The 17313-nt window shown below is 40.6% G+C and overlaps 2 protein-coding genes across 3 annotated transcripts in view; both read right to left on the bottom strand.

The window, feature by feature from the left end:
- The window catches only part of LOC139136540 (spermidine synthase-like), a 126471-nt gene that overhangs the window by 26813 nt on the left and 82345 nt on the right, over window positions 1–17313 (bottom strand). For both annotated transcript variants that reach the window (XM_070704264.1, XM_070704263.1), the window contains one exon: window positions 15649–15794. In XM_070704264.1, coding sequence (XP_070560365.1) covers window positions 15649–15794 — 146 coding nt within the window. The remainder of the gene's footprint in view (window positions 1–15648; window positions 15795–17313) is intronic.
- Window positions 169–10613, bottom strand: LOC139136539 (thrombospondin-related anonymous protein-like). Its single transcript, XM_070704262.1, has 3 exons — window positions 3324–10613; window positions 3046–3164; window positions 169–1908 (listed from the first exon to the last, which is right to left on the bottom strand). Exons 1-3 carry the CDS (start codon window positions 3371–3373, stop codon window positions 599–601), a joined length of 1479 nt encoding a protein of 492 aa, XP_070560363.1. The 5' UTR covers window positions 3374–10613; the 3' UTR covers window positions 169–598.

Consider the following 17313-nt stretch of genomic DNA (forward strand, 5'->3'; position numbering starts at 1 on the left):
CATCGTGCTTTCTATCCTTTTTTGTGCAATCGTCATAACGTTTTCAGCCTGCTGTCCGGAGACCGACTCTAACAAAGCCTTGTCCTTGAAGGTTATTCAGCCGCCGTCATTGAAAAGTCATTTCAAATCACTCAGTACACTTGTACGGGGTCTCACTAGAAAAGGGGTACGTACAGATCCCTCTCTCTCTCTCTCTCTCTCTCTCTCTCTCTCAGACACACATGGCAAGCCACATCGATTTTGGGGTTTAACTCTTTTTTGGGGGGGATGAAACTAAACAATGACATTCTTGAACAGTACAACAAAAATGTCGTAAGTTTTGGAAATGTGATGGGTTTTTGTCCATCAGATTACTCAAGGATTAATAAGGTTCGAGTTTCGCTTTTTATTTTTCAGCCAGGCCAGGAAAGAGGATAAAGCTTTTAAAAGTCGATACCACACATAAATATACACAAAGTAATGAGATAATGTGTGAATGATATTTAATTCAATAAAAGCAAGGAAACAGTATACAAAATATCAAAAAGTTAACATCAGTGTTATTTAATTTCGTCACTGATGCACGGCTTGGTAAAAATCTCAAGGGTCTATGGTAAAATTATTGTCCAAAAAATGCCTTCCAGAGATGACGACACTTCCCGTTGATAGCCTCGACAAGTGCATCCCGTTGTTGCCTGGTATCCTGACAGCCAGGGTATTGCAGTATCGCCTGTTGTGTCAATGCTAACATGATCTGCTTGTCTAGCTTTTTCTTCTCGACAATGCCGGTCTTACACTTGGTTGGCCCACCATTCAAGTTCGAAATTGCAATTTCTTCCTTGGAAAACACGACATCCATCATCTTCAACACAAGTTTCTGCCCACTGTTGGCCTTGAGGCAACACTCTCGGTACTGTTCTTCTGTCAAGGTAACGTTGCTGTCTGGTCGGCTGATCACGACTTTGTCGTCTCTGAGTGCGGGGAACACTGGTTTCGGTCCCTGTCTGAATAACTCGCGGGCGGTTGACACATTGAAGGCTGAGGTCATCGGTTGCGGGTTTACCGACGGGAGCGGTGTTGGTGCTTCGTGCTGCCGCTTTTTCATACCGATCAACTCTCTCATCTCTGTCACCTCGACGCTTACTTGTTTAACTTCTTCCCTAAGGCTCTTCATCTCGTCATATATTTTCGATAGAAAGTTCATGATTGAGTCTGTTGCACGGGAAGGTTCGTGGACTGGCGAGTACAGCAGAGAAATATCGGGGAAATCGGGAAGTGGTGGAATTTTGTCGGAGGTGACATCATCCTCGTTCATCTGGAGAGGTGGCCTGGCTTCACCGATTGGCGATGTTGCGTGTTCTGGTTCGTCCGGGTCGGGTTGAGTTACGGACGTCGGCCTGGTTTTATCTAATGGCGATGTTGCGTGTGGTGGTTCGGACGGACCGGGTTGAGTTGAAGACGTCGGTCTGGCTTCATCTCTTGGCGATGTTGCATTTTGTGGTTCTGCCGGATCGGGTTGAGCTGCGGACGTCGGCCTGGCTTCATCGTATGGTGGTTCTGCCGGGTCAAGTTGAGCTGCGGACGTCGGCCTGGCTTCATCGTATGGTGGTTCTGCCGGGTCGGGTTGAGTTGCGGACGTCGGCCTGGCTTCATCTATCGGTGATTTTGTTTGTGGTGATTCTGCAGGATCGGGTTGAGCTGCGGCCGCGACGGACGTCAGCCTGGCTTCACCTATTGGTGATTTTGTGTGTGGTTGTTCGGACGGATCGGCTTGAGCTGCGGACGTCGGCCTGGCTTCATCTATTGGTGATTGTGAGTGTGGTGGTTCGGACGGATCGGGCTGTGGTACCGGCGTCGATCTTTTGCTAACCGCGAGAACAGTGTCATCGTCTTCACTCAACTCTGAGCTCGTCCGTTTTCTTTTAGAACCTGACAGAAAGTGTAGTGGGATGAGTCAATTAGATATAACATTCATTTTAATTTTCTTTCTGTTCTTTGATCAATGTACTACAAGTAGTTTAATGTTTTTCAAAGCGTAAACACTCATGGGAACTGGGCAGTTCGGCACCAAGTTGTTTCGGCCTAAGTAATTTCTGGCCAAAAGTCGTTTCGGCACCGTCACCCAAGAGGTTTTAGCATCCCCTTTTCAATTTTTTTTAAAAACTAATTTTGTAACTGACTGACAATCATATTCGGAAGCGTAACGTTCGCTTTCTGATTGTACTTTTGTGTGTATTTCTCAGTGTTCTCCCTAGGAATTTCGATAGCAGAGAGTAATTTGCATAACAACATAATCAATTGTTATGTTAATGACCTATCATTTTACGACAATTTAAAAAGAAAAGTGCTTTCTGTGTGACTACAGCGTGCCGTTTCGGCACCGCTTTCAAGTTTTTGCAGTGTCCGTTGATATTGCTATCGACAAACTTGTGTCACTGACGTCCCTATCAAACCATAGACCCCTCTATCATGTATATTGTATCATGGAGCTTTTTAGCTCCATGCTTGGAAGTCTATGATCAAACTCGTCCCACGTCAGTGCGATTGACATCAATGATGGTAAAATACAACGGTGCCCCAAACGTCGTGGATCGCGGTGCTGAAACGACTTTGGCCAGAAATTGAAAGGCCTAAACTACTTGGTTCCGAAATGTCTAGTAAACCAACACTGACCAAGGAACTTTCTACATATTGCACTTAGACATAGAACGATGTTATCTAAAAGCAGTTTCCATACCATCACTGAAAATCATCAATCCAACATGCAGAAAATGCCTCGGTAGTACACTGTGATTTTTAACGTTGCGAAAGCAAAGTCTTGGGAGAAAGTTGCCAAAAATGCAGTCCCACAAGGTTTAAGTGTACCTTAGAAAAAAACAACAAATGCTTTCACTTCCTATACCTCGTGTTGTTTCCCCGTGGTTATTTCACAAACGTAAGCTAGGGAAAACAGTGCGAATATCCCGACAATCGAAATAAAGATGACTAAACGCGATGACCGTGAGCTAAATAAACAAAATATATGAGCCCCTCGACTTGCCGACAGCAATTTGGAAGGATACTCACCATTTGTACTCAAAACATTTGCCTTATACCAGCTTTTTCGCCACTTCACTCGGACAGTGTCGCCTGCCTCAAACGTTACCGGATGTATTCTGCGCCGCGGGACAAGGGAAACTTTACCTCTGTGAATGGAGACGATGTTAAATTAATACAAAATTGTTTTTGGAGGGAGTTCTCGTCGCGAATGAAAGCAAATCTATCGGGCAATGTCATCTTTCATAGCCTAAAAAAAACAAAGAACACAGCAAAAAACCATGCCGTAAAATTGTGAAACATCTTACCTATCTCTCTCCGGCTCGAGCCACTTGATTTCTGCTACTTCACGAGACATCGTTCAGAGGTGTTGATTCTTCAGAAGCAAAAGTTGCAGTAATAGAAAGTGACATCGCATGCTCCTTGATATCTTTCCAAAGTGTCGGCATGAAGTGTTTAAAGGAGTGAAATTTAAATAAACCGAGAATGGGTTCCTTTGCCGTTTGTAAAATCTCTAACAAGTTGATATGTCATGTCAGTTTGAACAATCGATAAAAAGGTGAAAATGAATATCAGTGGATGAGCAGCCATTGTTATCACTCAGATTTGTTTGAAGGTGGTCTTTTATTAATGGTGACCAAAGGAGAGATAAGATAGTTCAATGGTGTGAAAGTGAAAACCAACAATGCAATATGTGTGACACGGACAAGTACGTTATCGGTAGCAGGTTTCAAGTAAACATTTGGACAAACGCATTGTCTTCCATAGTTTGATACACAGTCCCGTGTGTGGAGGATTATGTTTGATACAATAGAAAACAAATTGATAAAGTTTTGTTTAGCTTCTTCAGACAAGTAGTGGGTAAAATAGTAAATGGGCTATATGGAATGATCATCATGCAATAGAAGTCGTGATCAACGTAAGAATGTACACGACGACGCAATCATTTAGACTTCAGGGTCGCCAAGTAGTTATTTACCACTACCGCTGGCGTGAGTACCTCGTTCAGTCTCTTTCCATCCTAAAGTTTGTGTTACTGTTAGCTTTTAACTTCACTGGAGTCCTTTTGTAAGACGTGGAACGTACATAAAAGGACGTGAAATGAGAGATTCAGAGAGCTGATCCTCTGCCATAATATTACTAGCCATGGAGCATGAGCGTTATTATAAGAAATCCGATGGAAACATCGGTCGATGGCCTTGACGTCGCATGGTCGCTATGGAAACAAGCGGTTCTTCCGAACAGCTGGCTATGTATGAAAGTATGATATTCCCTTGGGCTTTGGTCGGACTTTTATCTCAGCAAAATGAAATTGCATGTGTTTACGTTGTTTATCTGTTATCCCTGAAAATCAAATAGCTACACAGACAGCGAAACTACTTTTAGTCACGTGATTTGTAAATCCCGTGACATTTATGTATGCGACATTTAAACAACTGAACGGGTCACACAGAAAGGTTGCGGTTCTGGTTCAAGGGCGTTCACAACCGTTGACTTGAGTATCTCCCGAAATTTTTAACATAAACGCTCGATTTTTGCTCTAAAGATCAATAGCCTAAAAATGACAGTCTTAAATTTATTTCTGTATACCTTGCTAGGTCTGTGAAAACAACTTGTCATCAGTGCAGTGCGCGTCGCATCGACATGACATTCTGAGGAATGTTTTTATGCTTTGCACTAACATCGACACGCTGTTCGTTCACGAACGGGAGAGACTGCTTCATACAGCTCTGGGTGTTAGGGCTGTGTGTTCTCGGCGTTATACGGCCTCCCACCATAATGCCGGGAATACACAGCCTCGTGCCACTATCGAGGTGTACCTCAATGGTAATATTTAAAACTTCTGTTTCTGTCGCATCTCGTCATGTTTCCCAGGTCGGACAAAGTCACCTTACGGCAGTACGGTCTTATGTTACAAGTCACCGAAATTGTACCTTAGACGCCCCGGGGTTCACACGACGACGAGATCAGTGACATAGACATTAGAAATATAGATTCAAGCTACTATTGTGGAAGCAAATTGTTTGCGTGAAATGCCTGGCGATAGGACAGGTCACGCAGTTGACAGCACCGATACTTTAAGCCCTGCGTACCGAGCTGTGTGTTCCGGGCGTACACAGCTGTGTAACGCCCGGAACACACACAGCACGGTACGTAGGGCTACAATACTTTCACAACTTATTGGTCATTTTCGAAGCTGGATTTTCAACATAATGACAAGCCATAGATGATATTCAATTATTTAATATTTTTGTTCCTCATAGAGAATAAATTCTAGTTTATTGACCGCAGTGAACTACCTCGCTGAACACAGTGTATGTGTTAACTTATAGCAAGACATTGCGCCGATTCAATAAAACATAATTATTAGTACGAGAAATCAGTAAGCCAGTGAAAACACTTGCATTTTTCCACGACGTCATTACCGTTGACTTAGCTTATGGTACGGACTCATACAACCTAACAAACTATCGTACCAACATGGAGCTAAAAACAGACTAGCTCCGTGGTCATCAAGTAAAACAGCTAGATGGGAGCACAGTGGCCCGTGATCACAGTAACGGACAAAAATACAAGTTGTAGGTTTTCAAAACGAATTTTATTAAGATGCAAGCTCACATTTCCCGGTCGCTCCGATTCTCACACCTGTGTAAAAAGGACATGTGGTTAATAAATTGACCGGGCAACAATAATGATAGAGCAATGTTCAGAACTATTGAAAGACTATTAGTTTGTAGAAACTGGTGATCACATCTTGGTTCGCACTATTGATAAGCGAAAGGACTGTGTCCTTGTCATGATCGAAGGGCAAAAAGGCAATGGCAAGGAGCTGTTGTGATGACGATAAAGATGCGTTGCAGAAATAAACAAGGACAGAGAGAAATCACGGCGATATGGAGACTATATCACAGTCTGAAAGGAGCCTATGAAATTTGCATAAAAGTTCGTGTTGTAGAGCCTCGTTTTCGTTACGCTGACCGCCACTGCAGTGAGGGATAAAATATGGCGAAAGGGTGGTTTTTAAATATCGACGTGCAGCAAAACGTACAATAGCTAGAACTATAATTTTTGCTTTCAGTTGTAGCATACATACTAATGATCTGTTTTCCTAGGGTAAACTTAGAAAAGTTGAGATTTTATTTAAATCGCTACAAAGTGGGTGGCGAGGTCGACCCGCAAAATGCGGAAGTAAACTTCACCTTTTTCGTAAAACAGCTCTATAATGACCTTAGAGGTCTTAAGCCAAGCCGAAAATTTCAGAAAATATTCATTTAACTATTATCAACATTTGGTGAAATTTTCATGACCATGCGACCATGGACATGTATTTGCGGCAGTGTTGAATGTTGGCATGCAGTAACCATATCGCTGTATACGTAGATCTCGAGGGTCTATGAGTATACAAACACCCGTTACACTACGTACACTCCACGCTGTTTACCGCGACCAAACCACTTGTCGTTCACACGGCGCGGGCGTTACCACACGATTAATGTTTCATTTTTTTTCAAAGTTTACTCCTGTAATCGGGTCACTGATGTTATATATAAATAAAGTATTTAATTAATGTCACATTCTGACCATCAATACTTTAAAAAAAAAACCAAAATTTTTGCTAGTTACACGAGTTATAAATGTGCCAGTCTAATTCGAGCACGCAAGGCAATGCCAGCAGGGATGGCCGCAGCGCGCAGGTGTTTACCGGCTATCATTCTAGCCGCATCTCATATTCACGTACTCGTGTGCGGGATACAGGGTAGCCGTATTTATCCACAGAGTTTTTTTGCGGTCGATGTTATTTCCTACAGTTTTTGTATGCTTGCTAGCTACTAGAATGCGAAAACGGAAAAAATCAATCATAAAGGAAACAGCACTGCTAGTCAGTACGACGGGTGTCTACCACTATACTAAGTGTACGGCCGCAGACAGTGATAAACGTAGCCCTTCTGTCACCGTAGTGGTTTTTTTTCATTTGCGCTGTTCTTGACTTTACCGAGAAGCCAGCCAGGCAGATTGTGTTGGCCAGTGAGGTAACACAAGCTTGCAGTCTGGCTTCCTCGTCACAATCATTGAAAACATAAATAGAACCGAAAAAATCTGCCAAGTTAGCCGGTGACGACCGAGAAAGAGCTGAAAGAGTCTACGTGTACACTCACGCTGCGCTGTACGCTGGTCGCCATGTTAGATTTAACACATGAACGTCGCTGCATAGTCAACTTCAACGAGACGTGTTTCAAAAACGGAGGCTTAAGCCACTGAGATTTTTTCAGATCGTATGGACCTACTCAAGATACGTCCCCTCCCTACTTATCATGGAAATTTGACATTGGATATGCTTTTGCGGCAGTGTTAAGTGAACGGCATTTTCGGTCGCTCGAAAACCATGAAAATAAGGCTAACGAAAAAACGAATCGATAAAACCCCACAAAAAATCATCGGCGAACACTAACTAAGAGTACAATTCAGCCGCTAACTGGAAACAGGACGGATGCTAAATGAAGGCTGAGATATCTGCGGATAAAATTCTGGCGAAAAATGCCGTAACCGTCACTCACTGTCTAGAGGGCGCTGTTCGAATTTGAACTAAATCCCTAATTATGCATGCAAATGAAGTACCCTCCTTTCAGACTGTCAGATTTCCATTGTTTTGATGCTGTGGCCATGCATCTATTCTATGCAATATGTTCAGCGATTCTTGTACTTTTATTGCTGCTGTAATGTTGCTCAAGTGTTTTGGCAATGTTACCCTAGACAGTGTATCAAATGTCAAATGCCCTTGTTAACCCTTTTCGTCATGTTTTATTACTTCAAAATAAATAAATCGTAGCAGGAGTTGTATCAACACTACCGATATGACACTACCAGCAATACGCTTCACTTGGCAAAAGTTTCTTTAATAGGTATATTTTCAAAGAGTACACGAAATTCATTGCAATGCATGTCTATTTGACAGCATAAGAAGGTCAAACCATGGAGGCCCTACCTCGATGGTCAAACTGAGGCTTGACAGTCACAGTAAAATTTCAGTCATAAACACAACTTCATACGACGCTTGTCAATCCTGTTCCTACAACCTTGTTCAATAAATTAGCATATCAATGATTCTTTATCGGAGTGCTGCGCCGATCGACTCCTCTCAAAGCCGACTGCAGCTGACAAGGGTCAGGAGGTCAAAGAAATTAACCTATTGTCAATATTCATGAGACTGGAAAAGCTAATTAAATAGCTGATTAGGGCCCAGGACGGCTTCCCTCCGCGTCCTGCAGAGTCTTGAGGAACTCCTCTGCGTGCCGATTGTTTTGATTATGATTTCCTCCCTTACTGTATATTCCCTGTTATTCGTTTTCCTTATAATATAAAGTCTATTAGGTTGTAATTCAATTTTTTCCTGCACTTTAGTGAATTGTCATTCATGTTACTGTGGAATACTTTATTTTTGCTGGGATTTTATTTTCGCTATTTTCGCGCATGAGGTTTTTCCGCGAAAATAAAGTTCCATCGAATTTTACTTCTGACCATATAATGAATATTAATGAGCTTTCTCAACGCCAACGCTCACAAAAACACACAAACATGCCGTCGTTCATACACGCTATCACATGTGCACACCACTAATAAAATACAACCAACTGGACATACATCGTTCTTTGAAACACAATCATTGCTTTATTCTGTAAAACATGCAAGACTTAATAAAAGATAAATACAGTCGATGACAAAAAATGTAACGACGAAAAAAATGAAGTACTACAAGTCTCGATGGTAAGTACGATAAACTTACGCATTGATCGTTTTAATCATGGACGGCTCTTTAATGTTTACATAGAATTTTACGAAAATGTTCACACAAGTCTTTCATCGAAAACAAAGTTACTGTAGTTTGATAATAAAACTGACCACAATGTCCGAAAATCGGAAGGAAAGTGTTCACTAATAAAGTAACTCACACAAGTCCTGCCTGCAAAAAGCCGCCCACGATGATGTTCTGGCGAGATGACATGGCGTCGTGACACTTTATCAACCACTGCGCGTGTAGAGGCTTGATGATCGATGTTCGGAGATCGATGTTTGCGGCGTTACTGTCGTCAGGTCGCTGATTTTCATCCTGTTCGAGAGACTCACTAACTCGATCGGCATACCAGGACTGGAAACAGTTCTTCAGTTCTTCCTTGTAGACTTTATTGACTGCTAGATCGAGTGGCTGGAGTAGATCGGTGCATGTCGTGGGAATGTAGACAACGCTGATATGATTTCTCTGCAACAAATCATGCATTTCTCTGGAGCGGTGAGCTTTATAAACATCGAAGAGACACAGTGCACGCTGATCTGCCGGAAGGCCGAGCTATGTCCGCTGATCTTTCATGTAAGGGATGACGATGTTTTCCACGTAGCGAACCATAGACTGTTCATTACTCCAGTGAGACTCTGTATGAGTTATGTCCCAACCTGCGGGAAAATGAACAGAAGGATGACATCGGTCGGTTTTTCCTCCGTAGATGACTTGAGGTGGCAAAAGAAGTCCCGCTTTGCTGATTGCTAGAAGTGCTGTTATTTGGCGTTTATCGTCGATACCGTTGATGGTGACTTGTTGAGAACCCCTTTCTTCAAAGTCCACTCGCCGCCAGGTACCAGACTTACACCAGTCTGATCCCAATTGACAATCAGTTCTGCTGGAATGTTGTTTTCAGCGACGACATTGTTTACACGTTCATGGAAAGCATTCTTGATAGCTTCAAAGTCACGCGGCTGTCTCTTCACTCCCTTTGTACCCTTCCGTTTCGCAAAGTTCATCCGTTTCAGCAATGATTTCGCCCATGACTTGGTAATCGCGACGGATCCCCCAAATTGTTGAAGTCTTGTTCGTTCAAACTTTTGCACAATTCCTTGCGCAGCAGCCATCACGATTCTTGTGTTGATCGCCCCTCCGCTCACACGGACTTTTCGAATCCACTGCTGCACTTTGATATCGAGCTCCCTACCAAGGAGAACTGGCTGACCTCGCTGACCTTTCTGAAGTGTTGTCAAAGTCGCGGTGGGATTTTGACGCTGTCTCTGACGATACGAATCTCTCATACTTCGAATCGTACTTTCGGAAATGCTTCGACCGAGTTCTTTACTAAACTTTCTCGTGGTCTTCATCACACCATTTTCGATAGCAGAACGTGCGATTTTTGCGCGAACTTCGTCAGTATAGAAGTGGTAATCGCCGCGTTTACGCTTTCACGATACTGTAACGGTAGTCTCATCGACAGCTTTGTTGGCGGCTTCGGTAACCTGGGCTTCGGCGAGTGACGCTTCTTCCCGTGGATCTGGGAGACCCGGGGTCGACGATGGGTTTACTTGCTGGAGCCAACGTGTGATGAGAGACATGATGTGCGTTCTGCAAGATCTCTGACTAGAGTGTGGATGAACTACGGCAAAACCTGAGTTTTATAGAGTGAAGGTCTTTGATGTGTTGCGATTTTTTTGATGTGCCGATTTTGTATTTTAGTGAGAATAGCCGACGTTCTTTAAAATTGCGGCCGGCCATTCAAACCATTTGCTGTGTCTTTGATTGTGATCACACTTGCAAATGATTGACAGGTGTCAATCAAATACATCGTTGAGGAAACGTTTGAAATAGCACACTTGCCGACCAAGTGTCAATTGTTTCTCTTTCAAGCTAATCATTGATTGTGTTACGTGCAGAGAAAACGAACAAAAGGGTGAACTCAGCAGTTAACGTTTAAACAAAATTTATTACGAAAATAAAACTAATTGCTAAGTCAGGATAGAGTACAAGCTTTAAAAGTGTACAGACTACTTATCTCAGCTGGGACGGCAGAGCTCCAGTCTCAGAGTTGTAACAGTCAGTCGGATGAATGAACAGTCCTTTGGCTTGCAGGCTTGAAGCTGCACAAAGTCCACAGTATAAATCCAGCGTTGACAGTGAAGGTCTTGAGAAGTCTTGAAAATTACTACGGCTGGAGTTTAGTAACACACAAGAGACACGATCCCAAAAGTCTGACTGGAAGCTGTGCACGTCCCTTTTATATACACATGCATATAAGAACAATCTAGAACTTTTATTGACATGCTAATTACTGTTCTAAAATTATCTCTCTTACACAACTAATTAAATTTCTAGAACATTCCAAACATGACTAATTGAATTCAAGGTTGTGAGGTCATTAAGGGCAGTGACCTTGAGAATGTTCTAGACTAATTGAACTCAATTCATGATGAGTGTGGGGGAATGACCCACAAAACACACCCCCTCTTCAAAAAAAGAAAATTTTTCAAAGAAAAATCTTTCTTTTACAAATATCATCTTAAAGGTGTGAACAACAATAAACTCTAAATACGAGAGAGACAGTCTGCAATTAAATTGTCTCTGCCTTTGATATGTCGAATGTCAAGATTAAACTCCTGTAACATTAAACTCCATCTTAGCAATCTCTGATTTTTGCCTTTAAATTTCTGCAGAAAAACAAGAGGGTTGTGATCAATATAAACCACTATTGGCTGATTTGAAGAAGTAACATAAACTTCAAAATGCTGTAAAGCTAATATCAAAGATAAACACTCTTTTTCAATTGTAGAGTAGTTTCTCTGCAGTGTTTCAGCCAGCGTGCGGCATTGCGACATTTGACGCAATTTTTTTTGTTTTGTCCCGATAAAATAACCGTTGTGGGTCACCATGACGCAATCTGAGTAGGCCATATTTTAGTGGCTATTGAATTTTTAGACAGTGCCTCCTGGACAGAAAACTACGGCTAACAATAAAATGCTGTAAGATGTTGAAATAGTTTACCCTCCTTCCTACAAAGTTGCAATGTATTGAAACAGTTTACTCTCCTTTCTACAAAGTTACAAATTCCCTGGTACGTAAAACAAACATTGTTGCTGTTCGATACTACAATACATCACGGACGCACAACGTCCATGAATACACTGAGGCTTGGTTCTGCATAGTGCCGCGTACCGGTCGTCCTTGAGTTCAAGTTTTACCTACATTGCTTGCATCAAAATTTGGCCTGCAGCTACTCAGTTTGATAGCAAAAACCATAATTTCTAAGGAAACTTTCACAAACAGAGTCATTGTACAAGTGAAAAGGAGAAAAACTGAGGTTTTCTGAAAGGTCAAATCTGGGTCATTTCACGTGATGTCATGAATGAAGACCCTTTAAGTACACAATTATGGTTCAAAAGAAACCACCTAGGGAGGGCCAATAGGTACAATCGCATGTAAAAAGAAATTTCTTGGTGCCTTCCAATTTAAATGGCATTTAGCTTGACTGTCAGTTTAAATTCTACTTTATTAAGAGTCATGGCAAAGGGAAATTGTCAACAGTACTTGAAGTAAGCATATTCATTTTCAAATCTTCACATTTGAGAGCTTCAATTTTGCATGGTAACTTAACATCAAAGCAACAATTCAAAAGTAGAGCTATTAAAATTGTCCATTTGGCATATTTCAAACTGCTATAACTTATACAAGAAATGGTGTGATTCTGAATGATTTTAATATTTCTGCAGATTCCAAAGTTTAATGATATAATAGTGAACATCACTAGACATTTCTTGATGATATCAAAATATAAATGAAAATATTTCTGGGCTAAAATGTTATCATAATCTTTGAAACAATGATTACTCTAAAACATTGGGAAATTAAATGAACAATATCAATATTGTGTATTGTTTTACAGGATTTGCGTTTGGCCAAACCATTTTTGTCTCAAGAAAAATACTTATGCTTAAGACGCTATCGAGCCTCCTTGATCACAACTATGACACAACACCAGGGCCTTAAACACCACAATAATTGTATCTACATTGCCACTATGCTACCCAATGCTTTCTTCTGCATGGAAAATTTTTATGTGTGTGGCTCACAAAATTTTCATCATGACTTAAAAACTGCATAAATTTGCCACATTAGGAGCTTGTAGCTTAAATGTATTAAGTTGTCATTCTGTGAACACTGACAGAATGCTACAGAAATATTCTGTATCTTTGGTAATATACACTTCACATTGCTACCTGATTTTTAGAATTGCCACCTAATTTTATTTCTGGTGGTAAAAGTTTACCACGAGAAATGAAAAAATATTTCTATCACTTTAATGTCATAAAAACACAGATAATTAATGCAATAAAAACTGAACAAATATTTCTTTAATGTAAAATACAAAACATTTTGATTTGAAAAATGAAGGACTCCTGAATACCAAGAAAGTTGTTGCCACACTTGAGATCATAAACTGCCTAAAATATGTTCAAAGGGGCTACAAGATTTTTGATTTGGCTAATGAGTTGGCTAATCATCTTGGTGACTAAGGGGGAGCCCTACAGTGTATGTGGATACCACATGGTAGCAGTAAACTTAATGATACTGCAAGTTTCATGTTGGCACAATTTTGCACAACACCATTGGCCTACTATATATACTTACCGTTAATGCATTCACCTAACTTGCCTATTGAACATCAAATATAGTACCAGCTCATAATGACACATAATGACACTGTGCTGTGTTGTTTTATTGAAATACATTACATGTCCCCCAAAAATTTAATTTGTCCCCCATTCAGACCTACTATGGGTCACTGTGTCCCCATGCAAGCAAAAGCTGGCTGAAACACTGTTCTCTGGGATGTGTTAAATTTGCGTGAAAAATAGCAAACAGGATGATCTACACCATGACTATCCTCTTGCAATAAAACAGCACCAGCAGCCGTATCACTAGCATCCACAGCTAATTTGAATGGCAAAGTGAAATCTGGTGCAGACAACACTGGGGCACTTTGCAGTATGGCTTTAAGTGTATCAAATGCCTGTTGGCATTGCTCTGACCAAACAAACTTTACTTTCTTTTTAAGTAAGTTAGTCAAAGGCTCAGTAATTGTGGAGAAATTTGGACAGAATTTTCTGTAGTAACCAGCCATATCGAGAAAGCGCATCAGTTGTCGTTTGCAGTTTGGTATGGGAAAACTTGAAATGGCACTGATTTTGGCATCAACAGGTTTTACCTCACCCTGTCCTACAGTATGTCCGAGGTAAGTCACCCTCGCCCAACCAAACTCAGATTTGGCAAGGTTGACAGTCAACATTGCTTTACTCAGTCTCTCAAAGAACTTCCGCATTAGCTTGATGTGTTCCTCCCACGTGTCACTATACAGGACGACGTCGTCAACGTAAGCTGCACATCCGTCTAGCCCAGATATGACGTCGTTGATCATCCGTTGGAACGTTGCCGGAGAGTTCTTCATTCCGAATGGCATCACCTTGTACTGGAACAATCCGTCTGGTGTAACAAAGGCGGATATTTCACGAGCACGATCCGTCAGAGGGACTTGCCAAAATCCCTTCAGTAGGTCAAATTTCGTCACATGCTTGGCTTTTCCCACTCGGTCGATAGAGTCATCAATCCTGGGGATTGGGAAAGTGTCTGTCTTTGTTAAAGTGTTGACCTTCCTAAAGTCCGTGCACATACGATAACTGTGATCTGATTTGGGAACAAGTATGCACGGCGAACTCCAGTTACTTTTACTGGGTTCAATAAAGTCATTGTCCAGCAGGTATTTGACTTCTTCCTGGAGATATTTCGCTTTTGTTGGATTCAGTCTGTATGGATGTTGTTTTACAGGCTTACTGTCCCCAACATCAACGTCGTGATAGATGACGTTTGTCCTCGTTGGAACATCTTGAAACAGGTGTTTATATTCGTGGAGCAGTTCTTTTACCTAATGTTGTTGTTGTTCTGGCTGGAGGTGTGCCAACTTTGTAGATTCCAGCTTCTCCAGGATTTCTGAGTTCTGAAGCTTGACCGAGCCCAGCTTTGAGTTTAGAGTATTTTCACTCAAGTCAGTTTCAGTATCACTATCTTCATAATGGTTTGAACTGACTGCACTGACAGGCTTTGTCTTAGTAGGATTATCCCTATCTAAATATGGCTTAAGCATATTTATGTGACATAGCTGTTTTTGTTTTCGCCTGTCAGGTGTTATAATGATGTAATTTAAATCACTCAATTTCTTATCAATTAGGTATGGCCCAAAGTAACGAGCATGGAGTGGTTTGCCAGTATATCAATGCGCCATTCAATGGCGAAAAATCATTCTCTTTTTCCAACAGATGTTTGTTGAACATTGAATGAGGCATATAATTGTCATTTTAGGTAAAGACAAAAATTTGGAGTGAAAATTATGTAAGAGAGGCATGTAATAAAAACATTATAGCCCAAATAAGGGTCAATGTACCCTTGAGGCAGGGGACCATTTGCCCTCCGAATGTCGGGTAAATGGTCACCCATATAGTCCTTCATTTGGGCTATAATATATAATACATCACACACATACATATGAAGCCCTGGCTCAGATGTAATTGTTGGCTGTATGTTTCGAACTATCATACTGGTGTAACAACTGTCTGCTCTGAGATTCAAAGCAGAACAACTGATCTGTAACACGCAAGAATCACTAAAATTGTCACATAGTTGACACAAGTCACAGGAAGAGTATTGGTTGGTCACACTGTATCATGCAATCATGTGGTTTTACACAAGGTTGAAAAGACACAGCAATGCCATGGTACTATCTACCGTGTGTATGGTCAAGAAATTCAAACAGGTAATTAAAGAGAACTTACTGGATTTAAACTGCAGAGAACAAAACCAATTTGACCACTTGGATATGTAGGTATGGTACAATAACCATAGCTTACTACCGGATAGATTGACTTACACATCTCCATAGTCTTCTTGATCAATGGTAGATGAAGCCACATACATTCCCCTGAATAAATATGAATAAGTAAAAACAATACAGAGTTTATTGTCAAATACCGTACTCCTCCGAGTATAAGCCCCTGCTTATTTATAAGCCCCCAGGGCCCTGATTTCAGAGGATTTTTGAAAATGCTCTACATCCATGTATAAGCCCCTACCCTAGTCTAACTAAAATACAGAAAGTTTAGGAGAGTATGAGGCAGTTACAGTCGGTAAAATTACTTTTCGGATCAAAGAAACTATTAAAACATTTTCACTTCTATGTTGTTGTTTTCACAAAATGCAGATATCAGTTCACAGTTCACACTGTGCTGTTGAACAGCAGCATGATGACATCTTTCTTTCAAGTTTATCAACATTTTATTCAAGCAGAAATTTCACCAAAATGTCACTTTTGTTTCTAGGGATTGTGTTAGAAGTTTGATTCAAAACCAAGATATAAAATACTGTGTCAGTTAGGCTTGGAATTAATCATTTAGTTTTCCTGTGGTTGTGGTGGAGCTAGCTCTAATCCATGCTGTGGTTATCTATCAGTATCAATACGATCATGGCATGCCAGTTCATCTAGATCATGAGATTATAAAACTTTTTTTGTCAGTTACAATTTCTTTGGATGTGAGTGGATTTTTGAAAAGGATTGCAAGTTCAAGTTTTGTTCAATAATGCATAAAATACCATAGCAAGTCATCGTTGATGACACAGTCCCCACTTGTTAATGGGTACTCTAATTACAAGTCATCTGAAAGGATAGAGTCCTCTTCATTAATTATGTCTGTGTTTAAAAATACTGAGATACAAATGGGGCTTAATGGCTGAGAATGAGTTCCATGATGGTGAAAACATAAAACCAATGTAGGCCGCCATCCTAATTACAAAAGGTCAATAAAAGAGTCAATCAGTAATTAATCGACAGGATGCTGCCAAACATTTTTGCATCCTATCATAACACTGACAGATTATAACCTGTACCATATTTCATAAAGTTTGATGCAGTGTTTCTGGACAGTCACCCTAGAAACAAAAATTCATCATGTAAATGCAAATTAGCATTTAATTTAAATGATATCACAAAGTGTCAATGAATTATATTTATATCACTATGTGGACACATCACTCTAATTAGGAAAGTTCATTACATATGCAGTTACAAATTAATTAACATGACACTGATAAATGTCTTTTTCACTGTTAAAGCAATGTGAGCTTAACATCTGTACCAAGTTTCATGAAATTTGATGCAGTATTTTTTGACATATCAGTCTAATTACGAAAATTCAATAGTTGACATGATACTGCTACATGACGTGAAACAAATTGATGAGCATATTTATGATATAGGTCAATGTCCTTGTACCAACTTTGAATGATATTGGTGGAAATATGTCTGAGTTATGGCTTTGTAGATGAAAAAACGTAACAAAATGGCCACTAGGCAGCCATTTTGCATTGGATTGTGAAACCAATAGACATGCGTACTTATGACATAGGTCAAATGTCCTTGTACCAACTTTGAAAAATACCATCAA

This window comes from Ptychodera flava, chromosome 7 (genome assembly GCF_041260155.1).
Source record: "Ptychodera flava strain L36383 chromosome 7, AS_Pfla_20210202, whole genome shotgun sequence".
NCBI lineage: Eukaryota > Metazoa > Hemichordata > Enteropneusta > Ptychoderidae > Ptychodera > Ptychodera flava.

Excerpts from the sequence above, each read along its gene's own strand:
- LOC139136539 (XM_070704262.1), bottom strand. The coding sequence starts at position 3,373 with ATGTCTCGTGAAGTAGCAGAAATCAAGTGGCTCGAGCCGGAGAGAGAT. Across the intron at positions 3,165-3,323 it reads CTCGAGCCGGAGAGAGATAG|AGGTAAAGTTTCCCTTGTCC; the intron begins GTAAGATGTTTC and ends CTCCATTCACAG. Across the intron at positions 1,909-3,045 it reads AAATGTTTTGAGTACAAATG|GTTCTAAAAGAAAACGGACG; the intron begins GTGAGTATCCTT and ends ACTTTCTGTCAG.